The 26,477-nt window shown below is 35.3% G+C and overlaps 1 protein-coding gene across 1 annotated transcript; it reads right to left on the bottom strand.

Annotated features, from left to right (window-relative positions):
• Positions 1–1,565: 1,565 nt before the first annotated feature.
• Positions 1,566–17,399, bottom strand: AKNAD1 (AKNA domain containing 1). Its single transcript, XM_015823984.1, has 15 exons — positions 17,254–17,399; positions 17,066–17,128; positions 12,029–12,088; positions 10,669–10,810; positions 10,402–10,505; positions 10,244–10,303; positions 8,622–8,755; positions 7,747–7,897; positions 7,234–7,403; positions 6,844–6,938; positions 6,627–6,741; positions 6,153–6,253; positions 3,084–3,168; positions 2,664–2,805; positions 1,566–1,956 (listed from the first exon to the last, which is right to left on the bottom strand). The coding sequence occupies exons 2-15, from the start codon at positions 17,072–17,074 to the stop codon at positions 1,813–1,815; spliced, it is 1,512 nt and encodes a 503-aa protein (XP_015679470.1). The 5' UTR covers positions 17,075–17,128; positions 17,254–17,399; the 3' UTR covers positions 1,566–1,812.
• Positions 17,400–26,477: the final 9,078 nt, after the last annotated feature.

The raw sequence follows: 26,477 nt of genomic DNA, 5'->3' as shown, positions 1-26,477 counted from the left end.
TTTTTTCTCATTAATCTACACTCAGTACCCCATAATGACAAAGTGAATACAGAATTTTAGAAATGTCTGTAAATTTATTAAAAAGAAAAAACTGAAATATCACATTGGCTTAAGTACTCAGACCCTTCACTCAGTACTTTGTTGAAGCACCTTTGGCAGCAATTACAGGCTTGAGTCCTTTGGGGTATCACCTGACAAGCTTTGCACACCTGGATTGGGGGATTTTCTGCCATTCTTCCTTTCAAATCCTCTCAAGCTCCGTCAGGTTGGATGACAACCATCAATGGACAGCCATTTTCAGGTCCCTCCAGAGATGTTCAATAGGGTTCACATCAGGGCTTGGCTGTGCCATTCCACGACATTCACATGTTGTCCCTAAGCCACTCCTGTGTTATCTTGGCTGTGTGCTTAGGATCATTCTCATATTGGAAAGTGAACCTTCAGTGCAGTCTTGGGCACTGTGGAACAGATTTTCATTGAGAATATCCCTGTACTTTGCTCCATTCAGCTTTCACTCAACCCTGACCAGTCTCCCAGTTCCTGTTGCTGAAAAATACCCCCACTGCATGATGCTGCCACCACGCTTCACTGTTGGGATATTGGGCAGGTGATGAACGGTGCCTGATTTCCTCCAGACATAACGTTTAGAATTGAGGCCAAACTATTTACTCTTAATTTCATCAGACCAGAGAATCTTGTTCCTTGCAGTCTGAGAGTCCTTCAGGTGCTTTTTTCAAACTCCAAGGGGGCTTTCATGTGTTTTGCACTGAGGAGAGGCTTCAGTCTAGCCAGTCTGCCATAAACCCAATTGGTGTAAGACTGCAGTGATAGTTGTCCTTCTGGAACTCTGACCCATCTCCACGTAGGATCTCTGGAACTCAGTCAGAGTGACCATCAGGTCCTTGGTCACCTCTCTTACTAAGGCCCTTCTCCCCCAATTGCTCAGTTTGACCGGGCAACCAGCTCTTGGAAGAGTCCTGGTTGTGCCAAACTTCTTCCATTTGTGTATTATGGATGCCACTGTGCTCTTAGGAACTTTTAATGCTGCAGAAATTTTATTGTAGCCTTCCCCAGATCTGTGCCTTGCAGTAATCCTGTCTCTGAGCTCTGCAGGCAGTTCCTTTGACTTCATGGCTTTTGCTCGGCTACAGTATCCATTGTCAATTGTGAGGCCTTCTATAGAGAGGTATGTGCCTTTCCAAATCATGTCCAATCAATTTAGTTTACCACAGGTTGACTCCATTCAAGGTGTAGAAACATGTCAGCAACCATCAAGAGAAATGGGGAGGGGCACCAGAGTTAAATTTCAAGTGTTGTTGCAAAGGGTCTGAATACTTATGCCAATGTGATATTTCAATTTTTTATTTTTAATAAATTTACCAACATTTCTAAAATTCTGTTTTCACTTTGTCATTACGGGGTTCTGAGTGTAGATTAATGAGAAAAAATTTCAACAACTGTAGAATCAGACTGCAGCATAACAAAATTGACAAAAGTGAAGGGGGTCTGAATACTTTCTGAATGCACTGTAGATAACATATTACACATTACACATAATATTTTATAATATTTTATTATAAAGAACCATTAACCTTTTAAGGAAACCAAAACTGTTTGTAATCTGACACAGAGGAAGGTACTACATGGTGTATCTAAGATGGTACGTGAAAATAATTAGATTTATTTGGACAAGAGAATTTAGCTACATCAAAAACAACATGAGAAGTTTCTTTTTCCAGTAGTCTGTTTTAATTTTTTACACATTGAGCACCTCTATTCTAGACATAGTTTATTAGTCTTCAAAATACACTGTCAGTATTGATGAGCTATGCCACTGGATAATGTCTGAATTTTGACGTTGGCTAAATCTTCTGAGACAGCTTGCATCATGTGTTCTGTTGTTGTCTTCAAATTGTTTGCCATCTGTATAGCATTATCCAAAGTGCAGTTTAATATCTGTTAAAGACAAGATTTTATAATCATCAAACATATTTTGTTAACTAAACAATCTAAACTAAACAATTTATTTTTAATTAGTCATTTGATTGATTGGTTCATATAGCCACCCTAGTCAGTATACAATATAGGGCAGGGCAGCATACTTTACCAATAAACAATAGAAAGTCAACAAAAACCACTTAATAGACCAAAGCATTAAAAAAAACCAAAGTAGCCACATATAAACACATGCAGTAAAGTACTGGGGAAAAACCCCCTCATCCAACAGATCATACTGCTTCCAGATCCAATGCCTAAGGAAGAAAATAGATTTTAATTTTACAGGATTTTAAAGGCAGGGTCAGGCCAACCAAATCTAAGGGGATTTATTCCAACAGACATGTCTCCTGGGACCTATTACAGTAGATGACATTGCCTAAACCAGAGGTCCCCAAACTTTTGAGCACCAGGGACTGGTTCCGTGGAGGGTGCGTGGTTTTGTGTGCTGCCTGCATCTCGCAGATGGGGCTTTGTTTGTGCACCCTGGTTGCTGGCATGCCGCGGCCCGGTACTGGTCCACGGCCCGGGGGTTGGGGACCCCTGACCTAAACAACAGAACTGAACGGATACCAACTCAAAATTCTTAAAATGTGTAAAATATAAATTTCTCAAACTTTCTACCCACTACAAAAATATTGCTTTTATAAATAATGATATTCTCTTACCATGCTATTTATGTCTTTACTTTTTCTCCTATTACTGACTGACTTCCTTCCATTAATATTACTACCAGAAAGGTATTGTGGTGAAAGAACAATGGTATCATGCATCTTTGAATAGCGGGTTTGGGGAATATATAGATTCTGCCTAAAAAGACAGCAAAAGAAAATGAAAAATGTTCATGCAGCAAATTCCATGTTTAATATGCAAAATGTAGAAGCCTAGCTATCCAACAATTTAAATCAAGATGTTAATTATGCACTATTTATCAGTCTGCTTTCAAGCATTTAAGCACAACAGGAAAGACATCCAACAATTACAAATTTTTCCTTTTAACTTCTATATATCTGCAGAATTAACGTTTCACCGAAGTACAAGTTTGCATAAATGGCTATTGATTGGTCCAAACTGTTAATAGACCTTACCTGTCACATAATCTGTCTATAAAATCTTCTCTCTGCTCTTCTTTACAAATCCTTTGCTGGGCAATGCTATTCTTTTGCAAAGAACCTGAAAATAATTATAAATAAATATTTCATTAAATAAACATATCAAAAGTTCCTGCCCTAAATATTAAAACATTTTGAATTATTATAATGCTGCCTTTTAATTATTAGGAAAAGAGGCCTTGAAGTTAGCAATGCAATCCTTTGCTAGGAGATAGCAACTTATAAAGGCTATGAAAGATTAAGGTATGTTGCTATGGAGACCTATATTACATACTATGGGCCAAATTTTGCTTTACTGTGATCGGACTTTTTCTACAGCAGTACAAAATACGACGCAACACAGGCAGATCTTGACTTATGACTGATCATTTAGCAACTTTGAAGTTACAACGGACTCCCAAATGGTACTTAAGACCTAGTTCTGAAGCTTTGATGGCCAGTCCCCCTATGTGGTCATGTGACTGCATTTGCAGCGGTTTAAAGCATCCCAGATTTACATGACCACGATTTTTTAATGGTTTGCTGAAAACTGGAGTGTACAATTTTCTGCAAAAAATGCCCCATAGCGAACAATAGGTTTGCTTAAAGATTGCAGATGCACTTAATGACAATGATTCACTTAATGACGACCACCATCAGAAAAGGTAAGAAAACATATTCAGTCACACGATGACCCGCTTTGTAACCATCATGATATGTCTGTGATGGAAAGGCTCCATTATGGTCATAAATTTAGGGCTACTGGTATCAACTGAAATGTATTTGTATAATGAGATATATTTTTTTGCTGCTATCTTGCTGCAAACTTGTGTTTGCACAGATTAGTTCTGTAAAAGCAAAGAAATCATTTGAGCCTGAAGAGACGGTGCTTCATCCAAGGGCACCCTCACGCATTGGTCTGCTCCATCACGGGAGGGCAGTCTCATCCAGAATAGGCAATTTACCATGATTGATGGCGCAGTCATTGAAAGAGCCTCAATATTAACCATAGTAAATTAATTAATTAATTAATTAATTAATTAATATGGCAAAAATTGGTTATCATGACACCCAGTTGATGCATGAACTGAACTAACTAATTTAGGCCTTTCCTTAGCTAAAATTATTATTTTACTTAGTGTCTTTCAGTTTGTTCGTTTGTTTTTTTGTTTGTAGTCATAATGCAGCTTTTAAGCAATGTGTACAAACCAAATAGGTTTCTTTTTAAAATGTAGATATGAATAGGTATTGTTAAATATGATAATTTTAATAACCTAAATGGTTGTCAGTTGTTTCAGGCTGGCAAATTTAAGCTCACTGATTTTTTTATTGCAAATGCACCAAAGCAGTTTCTTTAAAATAATATTTCTGTGAATATTATTTAATAAGAAATAACAATGTTGGACTTGGTGCAGGTCCTATACCTAGGAAGTTGTGGGTATAGTAATATAGAGCATTATTCGTGATACAGCAACAAATTCAACAGGATTGCAGCTGCCTATAAGCATTTGCAAAGGCAATCTATTGTAGATAATGTAAGGAATATTATTGAGCTGTACTTCTACAAGGTTCAAAGGTAGGATGGTTAGGTTTACCAATGCAAATGCCTTTCTGTTAAAGGGAAAGAATCTTAAAAGGTAATTTGGAATAATGAAGGGGATGTGATAAAAGTTGTCTTTTGGAACTTCAGATTTGTCAGTTTACAAAGTCAGGACAACAAGGCATTATTTGGCTTACCAAAGATTTCCTCATACCCATTTTTGTTAGCCCATTTATTGAGAGGCCACAAAAGGAAAAGTCTATCTTTTTAATGTGGAATTAAATTTATCACTAAGAAACAAGCTGATCCAATGAATCATTTCTGTGATTTAATTTCAATTGGTATCGCAAATGACAGGCTCTATATGTCTGTAGCAGGAAACCCTAAGAGACTGTGGATAAATCAACGGACATGGAGAATTACTTTACTTTGTCTAAATGTTTGGTGTTTTTATAAGAGAGAAGTGAGTATCGCAATTTCCTTAAATGCAGTTCTGACATAAGAAATTTGTTCTGACCTGAAGATTGAAGAAATTACCACAAGGTGTTTTTTTTTTTAAATATACACTAGATTCAAGGCCATCTGAAAATCCCAACCCTCTCTTCTACTTCTGATGGAGAGCAACTTTTTGAGAGGCTAAAGAAACTCCCATCTTACTTTAACTGAATTTAACCATCCCAAGAAGAGGAAGTAACAGAAAAGTTCAGGGGAGTTATCGTTTTAAAAGCTGGGAGGCTTGTGATTGGCCCCAAATTTATCCTGCAGCAGGACAATAGCCCCAAACATACAGTCAGTGTCATTAAGAACTATCTTCAGTGAAAAGAAGAACAAGAAGTCCTGGAAGTGATGGTTTGGCCCCCACAGAGCCCTGATCTCAACATCATCAATTCTGTTTGGGATTACATGAAGAGACAGAAGGATATGAGACATCCTACATCCACAGAAGATCTGTGGCTAGTTCTCTGAAATGTTTGCAACCTTGAAGGAACCTTGCTGAGTTCCTTCAAAAACTGTGCAAGTGTACCTAGAAGAACTGACACTGTTTTGAAGGCAAAGGGTGGTCACACCAAATGTTGATTTGATTTGGATTTCTCCTCTGTTCATTTACTTTCCATCTTGTTAATGGATAAAAATAAATTAACGCTTCTATTTCTGAAAGCATTCTTAATTTACAGCATTTTTGCACAACTGCCTAACACTTTTGCTGCGTATAATAAGGTACTGTACTGTGTATAATAAAACTGTATTACTGTATAAAGTAAGTATTGTATATCATAACAATGCAAAGCTTTATAAATACTAATAATATGCCCTAAATATGCCTGACCGATTGGTTTTAATAATATTTAAAAATATTGCTAGTGTTCATATCTGACTGGATAGAGCTCAGTGATGAAAAAAGTGCACACTTCATTTTTGAATCACTTTCATTTTTTTTTGACTTTATATATGTCACATTTGAGCCCTGGCATGGAAAACGTGTTAGAGCTTAAAACATGAGATAAATGAAGCTTTGATTTACATACCTGTTACATCTAAATCCACTGGTTTTTCTTCAGAGAAGATCGGAAATCTTTCACAATCAGAATGTCCTCTAGTTCCTTTTCTGTATTCTGTTGTTTTAGTTCTAGATTTAAAAAAATAAAACATTGACTTAATTGAAATTTAGCAGCAAACATGCAGGTAATGATGCAATCCCATGCAGGCTTATACAGAAATAAATCTTGCTAATCTTAATGATGTTCCTAGAAAACTTTGTCTTGAAATCTAATATTCACTTACCTGGGAATATATGATTCAACTGAATCATATATATGTATATATACATATGCACGCACACACACACGCACACGCACGATTCAATTGACCGCATTTCTAAGTAAACGTGTAGACTTGCAATGTAAGTCCGTAAGATAAACTACTTTGGGTTTTTTTTTGCATTTTATATTGATACGGATATTGATTTGATTCATATTATGTATAGCAATATACATACTAACCTATTAGAAGAACAGGAGCATATTTGATTTCTTGATAGCTGCATTTTCAATGTAGGATGTATAATAATTTTATGCTTGTCTTCTTTCTCAAGAAAGTTATCTGAAGCTGATCTTCCTATGGAAAATATTACAGATTAAAAAACTGATTAGTGAGTGCTTCTTCTTAGAATGATTTAATTATTTATTAAAACACATGTTTATTTTTAACTTGTTCTACCTTGTTCATTCAGTAAAGTGCAATCAACCTCATTAGATTCTTTGCTCATAAAATTTGCTAGAGCTGAAGATCTTATTTGAAGATCATTTAAATTCCTGATGGAAATGAAAAGAAGATTAGCATTGTATAGTATCAGATTACTATCTGAGCCAATTTGAATTTAATTTGATCGATATTCTGATACTTGGCCGATTGAGATATTTCAGTTGGTAAGTTATTGTTAGTGCTTATTTTTCAAAATATAACATAGTCTACTTTTCAATTTATCTTTGGAGGGTAAAAATAACCTATTACAAGTTTGCTTGGAATATTATCTCAACTAAGCCAGAGGGACATCCTTACTAAATTTAATAATTATCTTCAGTGATTATCGTAAAAGTTCAACCTTACATTTGCTGGAACGGATGGTTGCTGTCACCTTGTATAGATTTTTTATGTGCCTTTTGTGGAACTACTTCTACAAGATGGTTTTTATTCTTCCAATAGTTCTCATTTTGGGAAATATTTAGTCCTGCAACATTCCTTTTGGGAGATTCATTGGTACTTATAATCAAAGGGCTCTAAAAGAAGCATAAGAGAAATATAGGAAGCACAATACATCTATTTAAAACATGCAGCAAATAAATGTATTGAAAGTGTTCTGTTTTTGCTTACAAAATGCTGATTAAGATTAGAGGTATATAACCTGGCTCGCCATAAGACCTGGATAATTGAGAAATTATTTTTGTTGAAGAAAAGGCTATAATTTTGAAATGAATTTTCTTGGTGAAATCAACAAAAATAAAACAAATCACTTATAAGAGTCAATGTCTACTAAATGCCAGAAAATTATTTCTTTATTCCTTTGAAGACTACAATATATTATTTTCTTTAAGACTCACAAAATACAGGATAATGGCTTACCGCAGAATGGCTTGAACAAACAGAAGATGGGTGGGATCTGAGTGATGGTGATGTTATATACGTTGAGGAATATGAAGTGAATGTCTTCTCAATTTTCTCTTTGATACCTTCAAGGAGCATCCCAAGTTTAAATATTTCCCCTTCTACTTTTCTAAATACAAATACAAAAAATCCCCACCCAAAATTATACATAATATTAATTTTGCTCTATTCTTTCATTATCAGATGTTATCAAATATAAGATATGGAACAATTGGAAAATATGGTTTCCGAGAAATTGAGAGATAATGTTTAATATTTGCCGAAAGCAGTGATGTTGAATGGTAAAATGCAAAACTGCAGTCTGCCGTCATGAAAATACTAGTTAGATTAGCAAGAAACAATTTAGCTTTGGAGGAGAAAATTGGTAGACAGTTCTACAGAGAACCAAGAAGATAAATGGGCCCTCTACTTTGAAATAGTAATGGCATAGTTTTGATCTTCCAGTTATATTTTTCTATGTTGCCTACAATTATTTAATTGTAATAAAGTTACCTGTAGAGAAAGTTTACCTATTCTTACTCTGATACTTTTATTTGTGACAATGGGGGGGGGAGGGTGAAGTGGTTGCTACCTATTCAGTTATTTTACATTTTGTTTCTGGACTGCTCATACTTAATTATAATTACTACTTTATAATTATAAAGTATTAAATATTTTACCCAACAGAAAAGATTATGACAGTAAATACTGGATTTGGAAAGGCTTCAAATACATATTTTTTAACTGAAATCAAGCATCAATAGGTTTTATTTCTGAGTTACAGAAGATTGGATTACAATGTTAACAAAGTACAATAAAAATAGCTATATTATTTTAAAACATTAATACTGGACCTGTTAGGATCAAATTCTCCAATATTTCTTGATGAATGCTTATGGTTTTGACGTTGCAAAGCATAATGCTTTTCCTTGGTAGCTACATAATAATGTTCCAGTTGCTCCAGTTGTTCTTTTAAAAGTTGCAAAAACTTCATTCAAAAAATAATAAAATCATTTAATTCCATATTAATTTTACTATAATTCTATTCAATTAATAGAAATTGAAATGTTAAATGCTTCTCAGATATATAATACCAATACTTTTGGAAGAAACAACATAAATAGAATTGCTAAATCTGAATGACATTCAACTTTCTAAACTGATCTCCAGCTTTAAATGCTGCCAAACATGACCCATGAAACTCATTCCTCGAGACTGTTATAATTTTGCTGCTTCAGTAGTTAAGTACCTCTTCTATGAAAATAAGCACGTGTTAAACTATCCAAATGGTACTTTATTTTTATGCAGAATTCTGCATGCCCTTTTCATGCAGGAGACATCTATGCACATGTAGGTTTCTCAGTCCAATTTAGCAGAAGAAGAGGAACCATCACACAAAACATTCATTCATCTGTTTGCTCTCTAGAAGTGATTATTGTGGTACAGTACCACGGGACTAGGGACTCTCTGTATACTAGTGGTTTCCATTCTGTCATACAAAACTATACTGAGTGCACACTTAAAATATACCATTTTGTTAACTTCCAACACAGGATACTCAAGTCATAGTTGTGTTCACCCATTTACTTCACAAAATGTACTCAATAAATTAGCTTCACTTATTACAGTATTACGAAATGATAAAAATCACTCAGTATTGCTTATATGGGCAGAAGTCTGAATCTAATAGCATTTCTAACTCTGCCAAAGGCAGTGTAGGAAGACTGAGATGGATTGAAATTGTGTTGTTATGTGAATAGGGATTGCTATATTGATAAATATTTCCCTATCATAGAATACCAAGTTCCTATAACAGCTGAAACAGGGTATATAAAGGGGAAAAAATTGAATCCAGAGCTTCCTTATTTCTCTGATAAAGTCACAGATTATCAAATCTAAAATTTCCCTCTTGTTTGTTTCAGTGAGAAAAAATTCAAAACACACTTTAAGTCAGGAGGAAATGCTGTATGTCAAGGCAGAGAATAAATTGGTATGAGAATGATGGGTCTCTGACATGTAACTTTCTCTTCAGCCTAGAGTTGCTTAATAAATTAAACTTAATTCTTATTAAAAACAGTCAGATAACAGAATAATAATGTTGGAAAGAACCTTGGAGGTCTTCTAGTCCAACCCAATGCTTAGGCAGGAAACCCTATACCATTTCAGACAAATACTTGTCCAATCCCTTCTTAAAAACCTCCAATGTTGGAGCACCCACAACTTTTAGAGGCAAGTCATTCCACTGACTAATTGTTCTGTCAGGAAATTTCTCCTTAGTTCTAGGTTGCTTCTCTCCTTGATTAGTTTCCATCCATTGCTTCTTGTCCTACATTCAGATGCTTTGGAGATTAGGCTGCCCCCCCTCTTCTACGTCATGATCTATATATTATGATGATCTACAGATCTATATCATGGAGCTGGATAATCTTCAAATGGAGCACCTGTCTTTTAAAAGTATATATAAAATTGAATTTACCTGAAGGTGTTCTTCTACTGAAAATACATTCTGTTTAATACACTCAGAAAATATTTCAACCTTTAAAAAAGGAAAGAAATACATTGCACTTGAACTTGCAGATCAGATGTTAAAATAGGCCAAGTTCCAAACATTTAAAAATTAACATGTGGCATTACATTTGCCTTCAGCTCTTCAGTTTGTTTCTTTAATATCTGTTCCTTGTCATCTGTTACATTTTGCAGAAAAGGAGTGTTCACAGATGGTTTTCTTACTGGATTAGCTAACAGCAATGAAGAAGTTATATTGTTAGACTGTGATTCTACAAAACAAAATTAAAAAGATTAAATAAAAGCTCTGGAAAATTTTCTCAAGACAATAGTATACAGAGTAAAGCAAATTAGGAATAGCAACAACTTCCTTTTTGTAAAGCCTATTTAAAGTACCTGAATGAGGGGATTGGGAAAAATCAAGCATGTGGTCCATAGGAATGGTTACAGGAGAAAATGCAGGCATTTTGGAAGCTATTCCCGTACTTTGTGCTTGAACGCTAAGTTCTGCTGTATGTGAATTTGAACAAGGAGGTATCTGTGAAAATATACATGTTCACTGAAAAGGGCAAAATCAGCATTAACAATAGAAAGCATTCACTTGCCTTTCTCATCCTTTTAGTAGCCTCAAACAATAATTTTGTAATTTGAAGAAACAATTTTTAAACATTACGATATTTTCATTACTCTAAATATTTATATACATCCTACAGTAAAATCTCATAGATAAAACATAATCAGTAGCCAGCTACTAAATCAGGAGACAAAATAATGTGTTAAATTAAAAACTTCTAAACATTATTACACTTCGTCAACACTAAAAATTATGTTATCCTTTAATAGAACTTTGTCCTAAAAAACAAGGCAAGCACATAGATAAAATATTTCTAAAAATAATATAAAATAAGTCAGAGGGAAAAATACATTAGGGAATTAATTCTATTGTCTCTGATTTCACAATAAATTTTGATCATGGGATACTTTGAAAGAGAAATAAATTTTAAGACTAAAAGGTGTTGAATAGCGAAAAATAAAGCAAACATGTTTTTATTTGAAAAAAACATTTGGCGTAATTTTCAGAAGTAGGGGAAGGAATTAAGGGAATAAGGTAGACAGTTGGGAACAAATTAAGGCATCATTTAAGACACCAGTGTTGTAAAAAAACAAAGAAAATGGACGATAACAGCTAATTGGTCCTTTATTTTTCCTGCTCAACTTTTGAAAAATTAAATTTATAAATATATTAATCACAAACTGCAGCAGTACCAGTAACAGAAATCAAGAAGTGCTGAGTTGCTCCACAAAAGATAATTTTGAAATAGGGACTGAGGTTTGCAACAGTGATAGCAAGATTCTCACAACATGAGCCATGAATATTTCAAGGAATTTCTCTTTCCTTAAGTACATGGTGTGGACTCTTAACTCACCTTCAGAAGTGTGAGGTTATCAAATCCACAAAAGTTTTTTCAACTGTGATGCCTATTTATGGAAAACTCTCTCTAGGAAAACATACTTTCATCTATGTCAATATATTTTCATTGCCAGGAAAAAACATTCTTTCTGAACAAGATTTTAATATTTTCGTATTCAATTTAATTTTAAATGCCCATTGTACCCTGGAATAATAGAATTTAAGTTCGGTAAACTATGTACCTAACATACAATTTGATAGGGCTTTAGAAAAAGAAAATACATTATATTTTATTAAGAAGTTATCCTCCATAATGAAATTGATTTCTTATTCTGGGAGATTTACCTTAGGACTAAATCTCAGATGATCGATATGATTTTGAACCTCAGCTTGTCTTGTCAGCATCTGTGGTTTGAAAAGGTACAGTAGAACATTTTTGAATGTTTTAGTATTTTCAGCATAACATTAGTTGCACTGTTACAACTTACAATAATGTAAGACAGGAGTCGGCACCATTTCAAGTTCCCCGAATCACCTTAAATCCTATGAGGGTTTAGCTATTTTACACTTAGCTCTCATGGGATCTTGCATAACAATGTCTAAATCTTGCAAGATTTCATACATTTGGAGAAGTGTAGAATTAAAACATAGTTTGATTAATTTTGGTTGGTTGCAGGTATGATTTTGGGGACTGATAGACACTTGAACATCCATGGGTGCAGATTTGCTGATCCATATCATAGGATACTCAAAAGCATTCTAACTTCTAGGAGACATATATTCATTAAGTTGCTAACAAGTACTGCAAGAACTGTGAAGGGAAAAAAAAGAATTAGATTCAGGAAAAAAAACATGCCATTAGACAGGAAAACAACATACAATATATGAACTACTGAAGTTTTATTATTATCTATTAAACCTATATGGCACCAAACTGGACAGATTCAAGGCAGCATACATTAAAAACTAAATGAAAGAATGAAAAGAAAATATAAAAATGAAATGATGTAATGGGAAAGAATATTAAAAATGTAGGATTAGAAAGGAAAACTGGAAAGTGAGCCCTTTCTAATAAGAAATATAGCTGAAAAGCTAGTAGGCTAATTTGTAAAAATTTGCCACATGCAAGGAGAGTCCCAAGCCAGTACATTGTCATAAATTAGCTACTACTATAATATTGCTAGAGATTTATACTGAAGATAATGGATTAATGATTTGGAAACTAGGAATTAATAGAATAAATAAAGATGATTTATGTTATTATGATAAAGAACAATGAAAATTATTTCCACAGCCACTACTGATTTCAAAGGCTGATTCCAGGACTCTTTGTAGCAATAAACTCTATTTAAAAAAAAATAAGGGAAGAGGGGAATTGGCAGAAAATCAGAAACTATCCTTAATGTGTAATTTTTATTTGTTTAATGTTGCATTGAATTTCAGTTCATTTAAATATTCTTCAGCACATGCATGTCACACTGCATTTATTGCAGTATAATTGTATGTATATTTATTAAGAAACATTATATTAATAGAAATACAAAATTAGTTTAGGATTGCAGCCCCCCCCCCAAAAAAAACCAATCAAGAATCCAGTAGAATCTCCCTGGCATTTAATTTAAATTAACAAATGTTTAAAGTAGGTTTTCAGCATTGATTTGGAGATCTAACTCAAAAATCAGTTATTGAGTTTATCCAGACCTTTATATGCAGACAAATCACTTTTAATCTACCTCTAGCTGTTGATCAAGACGGAAAGTTCCATTTTCTTCTCCTTGATTTCTGATTGTATCAGATTCCATTGCTTCTAGAACATCTTTACCAAGCAAATGTGTGGAAGATTTAGTTCTTTTAAATACAAAGCTTTCATTATTTCCTTTTAATTCTTTGACTTTTGGGGACATCTCAGAGGAATCACAAAGTCTATAATGAGCTTGGTGTTCATTGCATTGGGGATGATTATGAAAATTTTCAGCATTATCCAGAAAATATTGTTGATTTTGATACTCTTTGCAGGTAGAGGTATAATTTAAGTCTTCATTAATTCCAGGTTCCTTTTGAATTAGAAATTGTGAGTTATCCATGTTGCAGTATTTGCTATTACAAACAACAGCACACTTGGCTGTTAAAGATAGCTTATCTTGAGTCAAATCCCAATTTTTGACACCTGAATTACAATTTACTTTCCTTTCACTATTCTTTATTTCTTCTTTTGGGGAAAATATGCCTGTATTTTCTGAAATCTTATCTTTTTTTAGCACTGTTTCATCAAAACTGTCAGTAAATGATAACTCCGGGATAGTCTCAGAATCAATTAATTGGCATGTTAAGTCTTTTGTTGGAAAATGACGTAAAAGGACATCTGATATTTTTGAGTTGGAAAACTCTTCATTTCTTCCTGAACTGGTAAAACCACCAACTTGTATTTCCTTTTCTGTTGTCATGGTAAATTCTATGTCATTTTGTTTGGTCAACAGCACCGTATTTATTTTCCTTTGAGACAATTGCTTTTTGCAGTTTGAATTTTCTTTTGTCAGACTGCTGATAGGAGAAGATGTCAATGTGGAAACAGTTGGGGAGACATGTTCTACAGAAATAAATTCTTTCAAATTCTCTGAATCACAACTATATTGACCTCTATCTTGTAGATCTCCATCATAAGGTAAATCTTCTTGCTCATTGTCAGTATTGTCTTCAGAGTAAAGCATATCAAATAATATACTATTCACTTACTTTTCATATAGTGAATGTTGTTATACTGAAATTACTTATATTTTGATCATATTCTGCATGATTTCAAGCTCTGTAAGATTTGAGAGAACAAATTTAATAATCTGAGTTATGTATAAGAACATAATTAAATCTTGTAAATCTTCCATTTCCTTTCTGTAAAATGTTCATAGACTCATCATTTGACATTTGCATTTGTTCCAAAGAAGTCTATGTGATAACCCAAGGATCTAATTTGTGTTGAAAGACAAATATACCTATAATTCTTTATACAGTTTAATTAGATGGTCAATGTTCTACTGGAAGTTTCATATTATCTATTGAGAATTATGTACATCAGAACAATTATATCTATGTCAACTGAATTACGGCTTCATCTGTGATTAAAATTAGACACATGCACATAGTTACTGTATTTTGTATATAAAATTTCCTCCAACCTTCCTACTTTCTATATAAATCAACTCATTAATGTGCCAAGTTTAAAATACACCAGGATGACAAATTTTAATTTGGATCTAGGTCATACATTATAAAGTGTAAACAAACTTAACAGTAACATCTGCATGCTTTTTTTAAAGAGACTTTAATCTTTTTTCCAATACACACATTCTCCAAATAAAAGTCACTATGTATATATATATATATGTGTGTATTTTGCTAATGACTTCAATATATACAGAAAATAAGAAATTTCATTAGACACACAAAAAAGAGAAGTTATATATACTCTATATATCACATAATGGTAAATCAATAATGAATCTTTATACTTACATACTGTAGGAAAATATTTGTTTAATTTTCCAAGAAATAAAGATAGTTATAGCAGGCAAAATAAAAATTATTTCTGCAATCTAGTTTAGTTGTAACCAAAATATAGGGCTTTTCTTTATTAGGTGTATTTTATTTCGTCAGTTGTAACTCTATACTGAACACAGCTGACCTGGAGAAGTACAGTATCTTTAATAATGCAACCATTCACCTTGTTGCCTGCTTCTTTGTCCCTGCCATTAATCAGTGATAGCATAAAGGGAATAGAGTAACAAGCCAACATTTTGAAACCCTGGTGAGAAAATCAAATTCAGCTTAATCTATTTATCAACGTTTATTTTCATTGGGACTGATTATGATGTGTTTAGAAGTGAAACATAACATTTGAGGGTCTCATAAGCATGTCTACCTGCACTGTAAGGACTTTAAATAATTTATAAGAGAAGGTATGTGCAAATTAATTATTTACTATTACTCCAGCCACCATCTGGGACTGCTTCCTAAGATCATGAGCAGAAATCCTTTCAAAAGATAGTTTTCTTAATTATTTTACTGCATGTTTTAGTGAAATATAAACTGATAAAACAACGGTTTGCATACTAAAAAGCACATTATCAGCAGAGGTAAGGACAAAGTAATACACCTATTCCCACTATAATCGGTCTCCCATAAAATTTTCTTCTGCATAAGCACCTTGTCTTCCCATCCTTCCCTCTACTTCATTCCAATATATTTAATATTATCTCAGTCAATACACTTCATGCATCTGATGTAGTGAGCCGCAGCTAACAAAAATTTCTGTCTTACACTAAAATGTGCTATTCTTAAGGTGTTACCACGTTCTTTTTGATTTTAGACACAGCTATAAAATCTCTTCCTGTATTTATCACTGGTTGTTTGTTCTTCTGCAAAATAAGCTCATAATTGCAACTAGTGTTAAAAAATGTGGGTCAACAAAAGAACCTTATTACTGTGTTGAACCAAAAGCACAACAAGTTCATAAGCTTGAGAAATGGCCTCTTCAGAGAGGCTTTCCCAAAATAAACACCAACCACGAATATGCAAGCCAACAGAAAGGCCAAACATAAACTGGTAAAAAAAAAAACCTTATATAATAAACACTGGTAAGTATTAATGCTGACAATGCTGTTGATACAGTATTTTTTAGTAATCTAATTCCCAAAGATATAACTGTAACACACACAGACCCCTTTTTGGCCATATTTTGAGTAGTATACCTAACACCATGTACAACACAATTTTCTCCCAAAGGAGAAAGTAGCAATGTGACAAGCATATGTACAGCTGTTGTGGAACAGTTTTACTGTAACATAAAGTATGAAATAAGCCTAGCACAAAGTACAATAGGAACAGTCTCATATAGAGAAAAATGAAGTAAAAAAGGTAACTGCCTTGCACCTGTGTATACATTTTCTCCCTTCGAATATTTAGCAGAAAAAAATGGTGATTATATTTGCCACTATCCAATACATACCCCATATAGACATAAATTTTCTGTCACCACATGTAAATAGGGTAGCCCTTTTCATCTGAAGGAGTGTTTTAGGAATTAAAAGTTGTATTTCTTAACAGTTATGTTTTTTCTAATTAAAGAGCAAATGAAGTTGTTTTTCTTTCACAAATGAAGGCAAATATACATGTCCCAGGATTATGTTTTCTTTCAGCTACATTTGAAAAAACTTAAAATTCCTTTCAATTCATTATTAATATTTCAGATACAAAGCTCATATATACAGTGAGAAACTGATGGCTGTGAACTTTAAGGAACCCCAATATTTAAATCTATTTGTATGTATATATTGTTGGGCAAAAATATACTGACTTGGTAAGAGATCAGAAAATTTTATCTATCCTTACCTGAAACATGAGGAGTGTTCAAATATGCTGAATCAGGATTTGCTTATTAGGCATCACAGTAAACTGATAAAAAGGAAATTTCAGAAACATTAAATTCCCAGTGAAATACTTAAAAAGGTATCTAGTAATTTATGTTAGAAATGCAACTAATTTTCTAAATGAATGCGGAAATTGCATACAGTACTTACTGTAAGAAAGGATTGTGAATCTCTGGTACTGTTTCATAGGAAAAGAGTGTTGCATGGCTGAAGGGAATAACAAATTATCTAGAATGTATGGCCTGTTCAGCATTTAATAATATGGTTCCCTTATATTAACCACACCCATGCCACAGATATATTGCGCGCCTACAGCAAGTTTTTTGAATGAACGTGTTCTGGCTGCCAAGCAAGAATTAAAGATGATTTCCCACTCCACCTTTTCCTGGGTGAATACATTTATTCTGAAATAATGCCAAGAACTGTTGGTGAGTAACTTTGACTGTTTTTATTGCCCCACCCTTTCTCTAGCCATACCCATTTCATTAACGCTCCTTCTGTAATTTAAAATAAAAAAGAGCCAAAGTCCAAATGCCTCCTCAGCTACACAGCTTCAGTGAACCCATTCTTAATCATTACATCTGGGCTTGCTGAGCTCATTCTTAAAAATTAATCCTACCCGCTGGATCCATGTCACTCACTAAGCCAAAATGTCAGTAATCTGGTGAATCAGTGTTGTGCAAACACAATATTGTCTGAACCCGTTAATTTACCACCAATAAATTCAGAAGGAATACCATTAGAAAAAGTTGAAAGGATCACACATCTCGGTTCTAATTTACATGAAAGCTGGGACATGACCACTGAAGTAAAGACTAGGATAGAGCAAGCTCGAACAGCATTCTTCAAAATGAAAAAGGTCTTCTGCAGTCATGATATAAGCCTAAAACTGAAAATCAGGCTTGTCAGATGCTATATTTTTTCTATCCTGCTCTATGGAGTAGAGAGTTGGTCTCTGACAGAAGGCCACCTGAAGAGATTAGAAGCATTTGAAATGTGGATTTACAGGCGGCTATTATGTATAAGATGGGTTGACAAGATCAGAAATGAGGAGGTGATAAGCCACCTGGGAAAGCCAAGGGAAATCATCACAACAATTAAAAAACAAAAATTAGAATATTTCGGACATGTGATGCGACACCCAGAAAAATACGGCATACTCCATTTAATCCTCCAGGGAAAGATTGAAGGCAAACGAGGTCCAGGCAGAAGAAGAACATCGTGACTTCAAAATCTAAGGGACTGGTTTGGACAAAACTCAGTAGCACTTTTTCGTGCGGCTGCTGCTAAAAACAGGATCACCAACATGATCGCCAACGTCCGATAACAGATATGGCACAAGAAGAAGAAGATGTACATCACCTTGCATTCCAAGAACACGCAGGATATGTATCTAGCTAACGAACAAGGAAAGGCATGAATGTAATACAATTTTTGGAAGGTGGTTATCTACTTTCTAGAAGGAATTCTGAAAAATGACTTGATAGGTGTATTGTACTGTATATATTTATTTAGGACACGTATTAACTGCCCCATCTTATAAGTTTGGATGGTGACAACAGACAAAAAAGCCCTAAAGATATATAAATAATGAAATAATCATAAAAGATATAACAAATGTATGCATGCGTAGAAAAACCCCATATAACAATCAGCTGAAACCAAAATATAGTTTATAATAAGTCTGGGGGGTTGCATATTTCTCAACATATAGGTGATTGAAAACATGTCCCAAAGAGCTGAGGCAAGCATATGGACCTTCATTTGCAAGTATATTAATTTTCTGAACTAGTTGAGAAATGGGAGGAAATGAAGCTTAAAGCATGATTGTTTTTCAGATGCTGCAAACAGCTTCATTCTCAAGATTCAGAACAACTTCTTCATACAAAGGTAGTCCTCAACTTACGACCATAACTGAGCCCAAAATTTAAGCATGATTGTTTTTCAGATGCTGCAAACAGCTTCACTCTCAAGATTCAGAACAACTTCTTCATACAAAGGTAGTCCTCAACTTACGACCATAACTGAGCCCAAAATTTAAGCATGATTGTTTTTCAGATGCTGCAAACAGCTTCATTCTCAGGATTCAGAACAACTTCTTCATACAAAGGTAGTCCTCAACTTACGACCATAACTGAGCCCAAAATGTCTGTTGCTAAGTGAGACATCTGTTAAGTGAATTTTGCCTCATTTTATGGCCTTTCTTGCCACAGTTAAGTGAATCACTCTAGTTGTTAAATTAGTAACAGTTGTTAAGCGAATCTGGCTTCCCCATTGACTTTGCTTGTCAATAGGGTGCAAAAATGACCACGGGAGGAGTCAGTTGCCAAGTGGCTGAATTTTGATCATGTGACCATAGAGATGCTCCAACGGTCGTAAGTGTGAAAAATGGTCATAACTTACTTTTTTCAGTACCATTGTAACTTTGAACAGTCACTAAATGAACGGTTGTAACTCGAGGACTATTTGTAGTCTATACTCTCCCTGTGCAGGGTGCTCACACCAATAATTAAAAAAAGTGACGAAAGGGGCGATCTATTCTATATTACACGATCCTGTCAATACCCATAAGTAACCATCCTTTCCTTTGCTGCGGACCCTTCCCATCGCCTGAAACCAACGCAAGGGAAGCTATCCCTTTAAATCTCTCTAACATTCCCCCCCCCCCACCCCCAAATCCACGGAATATAAACCTAACCCAGGGGTAGGCAACCTTGGCTCTTTTATGACTCGTGGACTTCAACTCCCAGAATTCCTGAGCCAGCCATGCTGGGTCAGGAATTCTGGGAGTTGAAGTCCACGAGTCATAAATGAGCCAAGGTTGCCTACCCCTGACCTAACCGCAGGGAAAGCCCACGTGACTCCCAGCCCTTACGCCGGTGTTCAAAAAGGGAGAGGACAGGACGCATCGACTTCACCCTCTCCTTCTGATTGGCCAATGCAAAAGATGCCGAGCGGGGGGGAGCGCGGCGGGCGGAGCGGCGCCCGGATGAAAGACGGACGACGCCTTAAACAAGAGAAAAGGGCATGGCTGCGAGGCGCGTGCGCTGGGCGGCGCGAGCGCGAGCGCGCGGATGGCCGTTTTCCCCCCCCTCCCTCCCTCCCGTCCTCGTCACTCACGGAGGCGGACGGGGGAGCGCCCTTGGCTGGGCAGGTGAAAAGCAAAGTGGGGAGCCCCTCCCCTTTCTGGGTCTCGGGGTTTTCGCGACGCTTGTTGTTTAGCGCCGGAGACCGAGGGAGAGCCGTCCGCGAGCTACTCGCGGCAACTGAAGTGAAGTGAGCGAATCCCCTTCGTGGGCACCGCTGAGCCTGGTATAAATAGGGAATTTGGCAGCGGCTTGTTAGGTGCGTGGAGGAAAAAAAAATGAGAAAAAAAAGGCAGAAGGCGCTCCTGCAAGATAGTTGGGGGGTGCAGGAGAAGGGAGGGCTGCCTGTGTTTGGGAATCGACACGGTTAAAGGGGAGCCATTTTGAAGAAAACCACACCGGGAGGAAGGGGCAGGCAGGGATTCGCGTGTGTTTGTTAGGAACGGGCTGCTTTTTGATTAGTCGGATGCTCCTCGGGGGCGGGGGGGAATATGGTCTACCCTTACTTAGGGACCTAGGTATTATCTCTGTAGGAAAAAAAAAAGTATGCCAAAATGGAGAAACGAAACAAGACTATGTGCCTCGGACGTTTCGGTGAAAATCCCCAGAGAATTTTCTCCCGTTAATGCTGGCACGACTGATTTTCTTTGCTCTGCTCTGGAAATGATTTATATTTGTGTGGCCTTCTGCAAGTATTTAAAAAAAAAAAATTTGGGCTGGGATACCCTGGCCTAGATGGATGTGATGACAGCATGTTTCTAGGATCCAATAGAAGTTTACCATGTCCCTTGCATGGATTGCTTAATAGCATTCTCTTAGTATACAGTTTTTATTTTTTGATGGTAAAACTTGCATAGAATTCAATTCTGCTTTCATTGTAAACTTGTGTAGGTAGAGTTGTGCCAAAGTCGTATTTTCAGCACTTGTTTAATTTTTAGCAATTTGTAATACATTTTGGCCCACAGATGAAACAGGTCTGATTTGCTATTATAAGTTTGCTCTTCAGAAGTTATAACTAAACCCAGTAAAGCTTGTGCCAATCCTTAAAAGCTCTGGACTACCTTGTAATTTGTAATGTATACTTTTTATTCATTTTTTTTTTAAATGATAAAAACTAATACAAACTAATATAAACTAAAGGGAAAAAAGGTAAAAGTGCAAAAAATGAAATAAAAAATACAAAGAAGTACAGGTAGTCCTTGCTTAACAACCATTCGTTTAGTGACGGTTAGAAATTATGACACTGAATGAAGGAACTTAATGAACTCTCTTGAACATTTGGTCGTTACAGCACCTCCATGATTACATCCCCAGAAAGTCAATAGGGAAGCTGGCAGAAAAGGTTGCTAGAAACTGCCACCTGCCAAGAAGACTCCCCCAGATTTCTGTGGGCTGGCTGGAAAAGTCCAAGCAGGATTTTGGCACAGAGTATTTGCAGCATGGTGCATTTGCAAGCTGGATTTCGGGATGGATGCAGTGTGGGTTCTTTCTGCTGTCACCTCTCAGAAACAAGAGGGAGCCTTCTTATCGCTGGGGGCTGGCTGCAGACGCCCCATGCTACAAACACTCTGTGCTAAAATCCTGTTTGGATTTCAGGATAGACATTTTCTAGCCAGCCTTTTTAACAGTGAAAGGGTTGCCTGTTGGAGGGATTTACCCTCCCCCAATAGGACTCAGTATGTCCAGCAAGCAGGTTAACCCTGGAATGGAAGGTTGCCTAACCACTTTGCTCAATGACTGAAGATTTCAGTCTTAATTGTCATAAGTCAAGGACTACCTGTAGCTTCCAATCTTCTTTACAGCAGTTATAAGTATGGCTACACATTTACCTCTCAACTCTATGGTTACAACATAAGACTTCTTTCTATAATCTATCTTGTCCAATAACCAAAACCATAAATCCTCAAAACCAAAACAGAGTATTTTTTCCTATTTTATAGGAAAAAAAATCTATAAGGGGTTTTCAATCAGCAGTAAATGTAGTCATTTGTCATTTTTATTGTTTTTTCTTATCAGAGAAACCAACTTAGTTATCCTAGTAAGTTCCATCACTTTTACCAACTCTTTCTCTAATGTGCTAATGCTGAATCTTGCTATCTCTGCAGTTATACACAAAAATGAAGTTCCTTGATTTTTTTCCAGCTGTTGGTCCAACCACAAAAGAAAAACATCTGGTCTCAATTGTATATTAATCTTTAAAATCCTCTAAATCAATGTATGTATTAGAATCCAAAAAAATCTATTTTTTTTATATGTCCACCAAAGATGATAAAAAGGCCCTTCTTAATGTTCAGATTTCCAATATAAATATGAAGTGCCTTTATATATTCTAGAAAATTTTGGGGGTAATGTATACCAATGATATATCATTTTATTAAAAAATTCTTTTTAAGATTGTGGCATAGTATAAATTTCAATCCTTTCTCTTGTTCCATCTGTACAGGTAGTCCTTGATTTAGGACCATAGTTGAGCCAAAAAATTCATTGCTAAGTAAGACAGCTATGTGAGTTTTGCCCCATTTTATGACCTTTCTTGCCACAGTTAAGTGAATCACTGCAGTTAATAACACGGTTGTTAAATGAAACTGATTTCCTCATTGACTTTGCTTGTCAGATGATCGTAAAAAGTGACCACATGACCCTGAAACACTGCAACCATCATAAATACATGCTAGTTGCCAAGCGTTCAAATTTTGGTCACATATCTGTGGGGATGTTGCGATGTCCGCAAGTGTGAAAAACAGTCATAAGTCATTTTTGTCACTTTGAATGGTTGCAAGTCGGGGACTATCTGTATATTATAATCTAAAATTTTAGCTCAAATTTCAATAAACGTTTATACATTTTAGAATTTACATGTTCATTATTTGTATATAATTCTCTTTCAAACTCAATCTTCCAGTGTTCAAAAGCATAAATTATTTTGTCTATTTTATATTACTTTCTAATGATTGCAAATAAGATAACTGTTGACAACTATATCTTTCTGCCTCCCAGTTCTTCTCTTGATTTATTTTATTTTAAGTTCCCTTTGATAAAATTCTACTTTCACAAGAGGTTTTGTGTTTTCCTATTTCTTGTCTATAAAATGTTACAAAGGTGTTTTAGGACAAATCCTGGGTTTTCTGTATTCTTAATAAGGCATGTCTAACATTTCTTGACTATTTATTGTACCACAACTCAACCTTGACTATTTATTGTACCACAACTCTCAGATCACATCCTTCTAATTCCAAATTACTTTCATTCCAACTAGAAAGCAAGCTGCAAAATCCAGTGTCAAATCAGATAAATCAATCTTTCTCTTTCCTTTGCATTTTGTAACATCTTATTTAATGTATTTTTCCCCTGCTGCCCAAATTTAGATAAATCCTTCTGCCACTGTTTAAATAGTATATCAGTTGTCAGAATAGATAGTGTGTGAAACAAAAACATCATTCTAGGCAGGGCTTTCATTTTTATCACAAAAATTCTTCCCAATAATGACAGTAGTTGTTTCTCCCATCTTACAATATCCTTTTTAATCTCATTCCATGTCGTAAGGTAGATAACTGTATGGAATAATTTAGATGATGGCAATTCTATTTATTCCAGTAAAATTCTGAATTAATGTCTAATATAAGTCTTAGATTGGATGAGGCATATTTGACATTACTGATTCAATGCTGTATGGAATCGTGCTCCCTTAGAAGACCTAATCCTGTTCCTTTGGTGTTCTTGACAGGGTTGCTATTGAAAAAAAATTCAGACGTTTCTGATGTCATTTCTAGTGAAAACTGCCTTCCTTGTTCTTATTAGACCAGCTTTTCTCAATCGGGGTCCATTCAAGATAGCTTGCTGGTTGTAGCGTTAGGGTTAGGATTAATCCTAATTAAATCTATGTGTGATATTTACCAAGATTGATGTGGAGGTATAATTGCTTTAAATTTTCAATGTAGCATGTAGAAAGGAAAGATAACCGTCATTTCCCTGATTGACTTGCTATTGTGTGTAACAATCAGATTTTTTAAAAATAGGACTTGTTGGATTAAAAATAATTTTTATTGTATGGAAGACAGGATGAGGAGGAAAGCCCCATGACCCAAAGAATCTACATACTCCAGAGAGAGTTGCCTGTTGAATTTTTTTATCCCACCTTTATTACTTTTATAATTCAAGGAGGCCAACGTATCTTAATTTCCTTCTTCCTCCTATATTCCCGATAACACCACCCTATGAGGTGAATACTGTAGTAGAGTCTAGAGAAAGTGACTGGCCCAAAGATATCCAGCCAATTTCGTGCCTAAGGTAGGACTAGAACTCACAGTCTCCACAGTCTGGTTTCTAGCCTGGTGCCTTAATCACTAGATCAAACCAGGTCTCTTATTTCTTGTTTCCTCGCCATTTAGTGACCACAGTCCATTTCAGTGACTGTCATTAAGTGAAATGATTACTGAGCAAACCTGACTGAGTTGCTGTGAAGATTGCTGTCTCTTTCAGATAAAATTCTCTTGTACAGTTTCCACAGCATTAGTCTATCTAATTTGCAATGGTCTATCTAATTTGTTGTCTATCTAATTTGCAATGGTCAATAACTGAGGTAGTCAGTAAACGAGTGGCTGTAATAATTAACTTTCAGTATTTCAGCAATATATTATTTTCCATGTATAGATTATCACACCGTACATAGGAAATTGATAAATTTTATAAAGGTGTAATTAAAATCAGCAAAATTGCATTTGTGTTTCACAGTATAATATGGGTTTTAAGAATCAGGTATTTAAGTTCTATAGCATATTTTGATTTGTTCCCTCAATTGCGCTTTGCTTGTTTGACAGTTTCTCTCATGTTAATTGTCATGTAATTGTTGATACTGCAAACCTTCAGAGTGATGCTAACAGTTGTTAATGAGCTTTAAGTGAATACCTACTTTATGCTACATTAATTAAATTCATGGAATGCAGTTGTATGGGCTCTGCATTTTTCTCAGGCTTGTACTTCTGGATCATTTTTGAAGAATGCACAATCTAAATAATATGCTGAGGTAGTAGGAACTGATGTTGTTAATTCCCTGGACTACAGGTAGACCTAGACTTACAACCACAATTGAACCCAAAATTTCTGTTGCTAAGTGAGACAGTGGTTTCACCCCATTTTACAACCTTTCTTGCTACTGCAGTTGTTAAATTAGTAACATAGTTGTTAAGTGGATGTGGCTTCTCCATTGACTTTGTCAGAAGGTCACAAAAAGTGACCACATTATCCCAGGACTCTGCAACCATCATAATTATGAACCAGTTGCCAAGCATCTGAATTTTGATCATGTGACCATGAGGATGTTGCAGTGGTTGTAGGTATGAAAACAGTCATATATCACTTTTATAACTTTTGAATGGTCACTAAGTGAATGGCTGTAAGTCGAGAACTACCTGTAATCAGTAATTTTCATACCACTGGCCATGATACTCTTCTGGCATAGACATGTTATATGCCACAATGATGTCAAAATGATGGTACCACAAAAATATGATATCTGATATAAATGCATAACTCATATCATTTGCATGATGATGTAATCATATACAATATGAGCTATTGTCCCTCTGTATATGGATGACTATGCCTTCTGATTAGGATCTGGGAACTGAAAATCTGGGATTTGATAAAAAATATTGGTACTGTTCTGAGGTGTTTCAGTCTACTAATGATACTGTGTTTTACTATGTTCTGGTTTAGACAATAGCATGATTAATAATAGTTTGAAGGCTTGGTATTCAGGATTGTTTGGGTAGAATTTCAGTTGAGGAAGGAGTAGTGTTTATTGGTCACATTGCCAAGCTTCATTTTTTTTCAATGAAAAATTTGTTTACATAGACTGTCCTGTACAGAATAGGTCCTTGCTTGTAGTTTGTGCCTGAACCAAAACATTCCTGTTTGTTTTAGATATAAAATAAAGCACGTTTTCTTGTTTATTCCAGAGATAGTTGAAAACATACTCCCAAACAGAAGTGACAAAAAGCCAGTGGATACTTTTTGGAGTATGTTTCTAGTAATCACAGCAGAAGCAGTGTAGGCTCTTGTATTATTGGGATGTTGGAGAGCTGCGTCCTCCCTTCTTTTGCTATTTGGACATTCGTAGCAGCTGAGGGCAGGGAGGGAGAGAAGGAAAATTGATGAGCAGGCTGGCTAGAGAGAAATATTCTACTGGAAACTTCTTTTTCTACTGAGTAACAAATGAACAGACCCTGTGGAAAAGGCAATGGCAGATGACAGACAGTTTGATTTGTACTAGCCTTGATCAGTGAAGTC

Source organism: Protobothrops mucrosquamatus, unplaced genomic scaffold (genome assembly GCF_001527695.2).
Source record: "Protobothrops mucrosquamatus isolate PMUCROS unplaced genomic scaffold, P.Mucros_1.0 scaffold_182, whole genome shotgun sequence".
NCBI lineage: Eukaryota > Metazoa > Chordata > Lepidosauria > Squamata > Viperidae > Protobothrops > Protobothrops mucrosquamatus.
Note: the sequence above shows the minus strand (reverse complement) of the source record. Positions and strands in the feature narration are given on the sequence as shown.

Coding starts and splice junctions, on each gene's coding strand:
- AKNAD1 (XM_015823984.1), bottom strand. Junction 6,939..7,233: donor AACCATCCGTTCCAGCAAAT/GTAAGGTTGAAC, acceptor CATTTCCATCAG/GAATTTAAATGATCTTCAAA. Junction 2,806..3,083: donor ATAGACAGATTATGTGACAG/GTAAGGTCTATT, acceptor CTGTCTTTTTAG/GCAGAATCTATATATTCCCC.